The following is a 2,500-nucleotide window of genomic DNA, read 5'->3' as shown; positions in this document are numbered from 1 at the left end:
GAGGTGTCATGCTCTGTCTGTCTGTCTCAGGTACAGTACCTGCCAGTCTTCAGTGGCGGAGTTTTGCAGGACGTGAACTTTGTCCTCTAGCAGCTGCCGTAGTTTGTCCAGCAGAGGAGGAAACACCTCTTTGTCTGTGCTAATCCTCAGCGTCTGGAAGGAGAAGGAGAGACAATTCAACTGATAGGACTCTTGAGGCTTAAAAACTAGTAGGTGATGGCGTGGTTGGATCTCACAGGATCTACAATGTGGATCTCTGACTTGGCTTCAATGTGCAGCACAGATATGTGACATTCCAAAGTTTCAGAGAACCTAGTGAATTAGTGAATTGTCCAAGCATTGTCACGGACAAAGGAGGGGGCTTGCCAAGTGTGGAATGGTGCCAGGTGCGAATTGGCCTCTTTTCTCTATACTAGTAGGCAAATCAGGCACAACAAAGAGGGGGGGGGGGAAGGCCTTTCATGAAAAGATCAGGGAAAGTGAAGAGAAGTGTGAAGAAGGTGGTCAGACGTAAGTAATGTCTGTATATCTCAGACTTATGTGACCAGACATAATCCTGCGTGAGGTTGAGGATCCAGAGAAGAAGTCTATCAGTTACTGACTCTATACTTGATAAAAGATGAGAATGAGAGACCAACCTGATAGAGGAAATACATCATTAATGTATAAAAGTTTAATCAAAGATCACATGTAGCAGGTCTTGATGCTATAAGGTGCAGCTTCAGTGTCAATATCTCGTCGTTACAAAGACCAACTTTTTTTTTTACTGTGACGCATTTTAGAATTAAACTAAATCTCACCGTCCCAACTTTTGAGCGGGAACCCCTTTTGGTGGTTACATACATTATGTTATAATTTAGCTATTGAAAAATAGCAGATCTACAAGCTCATAGCGCGCCACCGAGTGGCGCGCTATGAACTTGTAGGTCTGCTATTTATGAAAAATCGTTAAAATGTGCTTCAAATCTTTCAGAAAATTGTCATGATTTAGACGTGTGGTCGATTCTGCAAAATGTCTTCTAAATCCCCAGAACGGACCCCCAGAATGATATGCATGTGGCCCGGCGACCCCCATCTCAAAATATGTTGTTCCAGGGACGCCCCCCCAGAAGCAAAGATACGAGTTAAAAACGTTTGCTCTGAAAGAATATATATATTCAAAGATTTGCGCCACAATTTCAAGATTTTTCAAAAATAGCAGATCTACAAGCTCGTAGAGCGGCACTCGTGCCGCTCTACAAGCGTGTAGACTGTAGATATGCTATTCTTCAATAGCTAAAGTATAACAACATGAATTTTAGCCCACCAGCATTTAGACAGTTGCAAATATTAAACGTAGCTCACGTTACCAACACTATTAACCACTGAGCGTATAATCTGCTGTCAGTATAACTTGCTAATTGATAAATCTAGGTATGAAGTGCATGTTGTGATACTCACTGCAGGCCTCAGAAAGGACAGAGAACCATTCATGATGAGAGAAGGACTGAAACTGAGCCAGATGAGACCCCAGGGGGAGTCTCTCAGTGTGTGTGTGTGTGTGTGTGTGTGTGTGTGTGTGTGTGTGTGTGTGTGTGTGTGTGTGTGTGTGAGTGTAAGGGAAGGGGGGGGGGGACTCTGCGCTTTTGTGTACATGGTGATGACCCTAGCTACAACCTTTCCACTAACCACAAAGAAAGAGAGACAGAGATTTCTTCTCTGTCTCTCTCTGTGTGTCTGTGTGTCTGTGTGTCTGTGTGCGTGCGTGCGTGCGTGCGTGCGTGCGTGCGTGCGTGCGTGCGTGCGTGCGTGCGTGCGTGCGTGCGTGCGTGCGTGCGTGTGTGCGTGCAAGAGACAGAGACAGAGAGAGGGGGTGATAGTTAATATCCTGCCATGGTTTGTCTGCCTGATTGATCAGTTTACTTAGGAGCGTGTGTGCGTGCGTGCGTGCGTGCGTGCGTGCGTGGCGTGCGTCGCGTGCGAGAGAGAGAATAGGGGGGGAGTGAACTAAACTAAAACATGTATTTAAACCTGCAGTCTGTAAGTTTTATACCCTACGTGCGAGACCCCACATGGTTAGGATAGGGCTAGTCTCTGTTGACTCCCTCCCGTCAACTTCAGATTCAAAGGGAAAGAGGGCGCTGTTTTTCCTTTGTTTTGCCGATGGGTACCCAGATTGGGATAGGGCAGATATTGCACTCGTGAGCTCCAGGCAGTACTACTTGTCAACCAGTAGGCGTCCTACCTGACTCCAGGGTCTAAGGGCTCCATTTTTGTCACCGCTAAACCCCTTTTCCCTAAACTTCTTTGCCTTTTTTACTATTTTGCAAAACATTTTTGAATAGTTAAAATGGCCAGTCAACAAGCCTAACAACGTGTCAATGTAGATTAAGTAGTTAAATAGTTGAACTATTCAAAAATGTTTTTCAAAATAGTTAAAAAAAAAAGGCAAAGAAGTTTAGGGATAAGGGCTTTAGCGGTGACGAAAATGGAGCCCTAAATGTCTCAGTGAAAGAGTAGA

The 2,500-nt window shown here is 45.0% G+C and overlaps 1 protein-coding gene across 1 annotated transcript in view; it reads right to left on the bottom strand.

Moving 5' to 3' along the window:
• The window catches only part of LOC306939365 (uncharacterized protein), a gene marked incomplete at its 5' end in the record, with an annotated part of 61,323 nt that overhangs the window by 52,338 nt on the left and 6,485 nt on the right, over positions 1–2,500 (bottom strand). The window contains one exon of the mRNA XM_079523952.1: positions 40–206. Within this exon, the coding sequence (XP_079380078.1) occupies positions 40–206 (167 nt within the window). The remainder of the gene's footprint in view (positions 1–39; positions 207–2,500) is intronic.

Source organism: Electrona antarctica (assembly GCF_951216825.1).
Source record: "Electrona antarctica genome assembly, chromosome: 16".
Taxonomy (NCBI): domain Eukaryota; kingdom Metazoa; phylum Chordata; class Actinopteri; order Myctophiformes; family Myctophidae; genus Electrona; species Electrona antarctica.
This window is presented reverse-complemented; position numbering and strand designations above follow the sequence as displayed.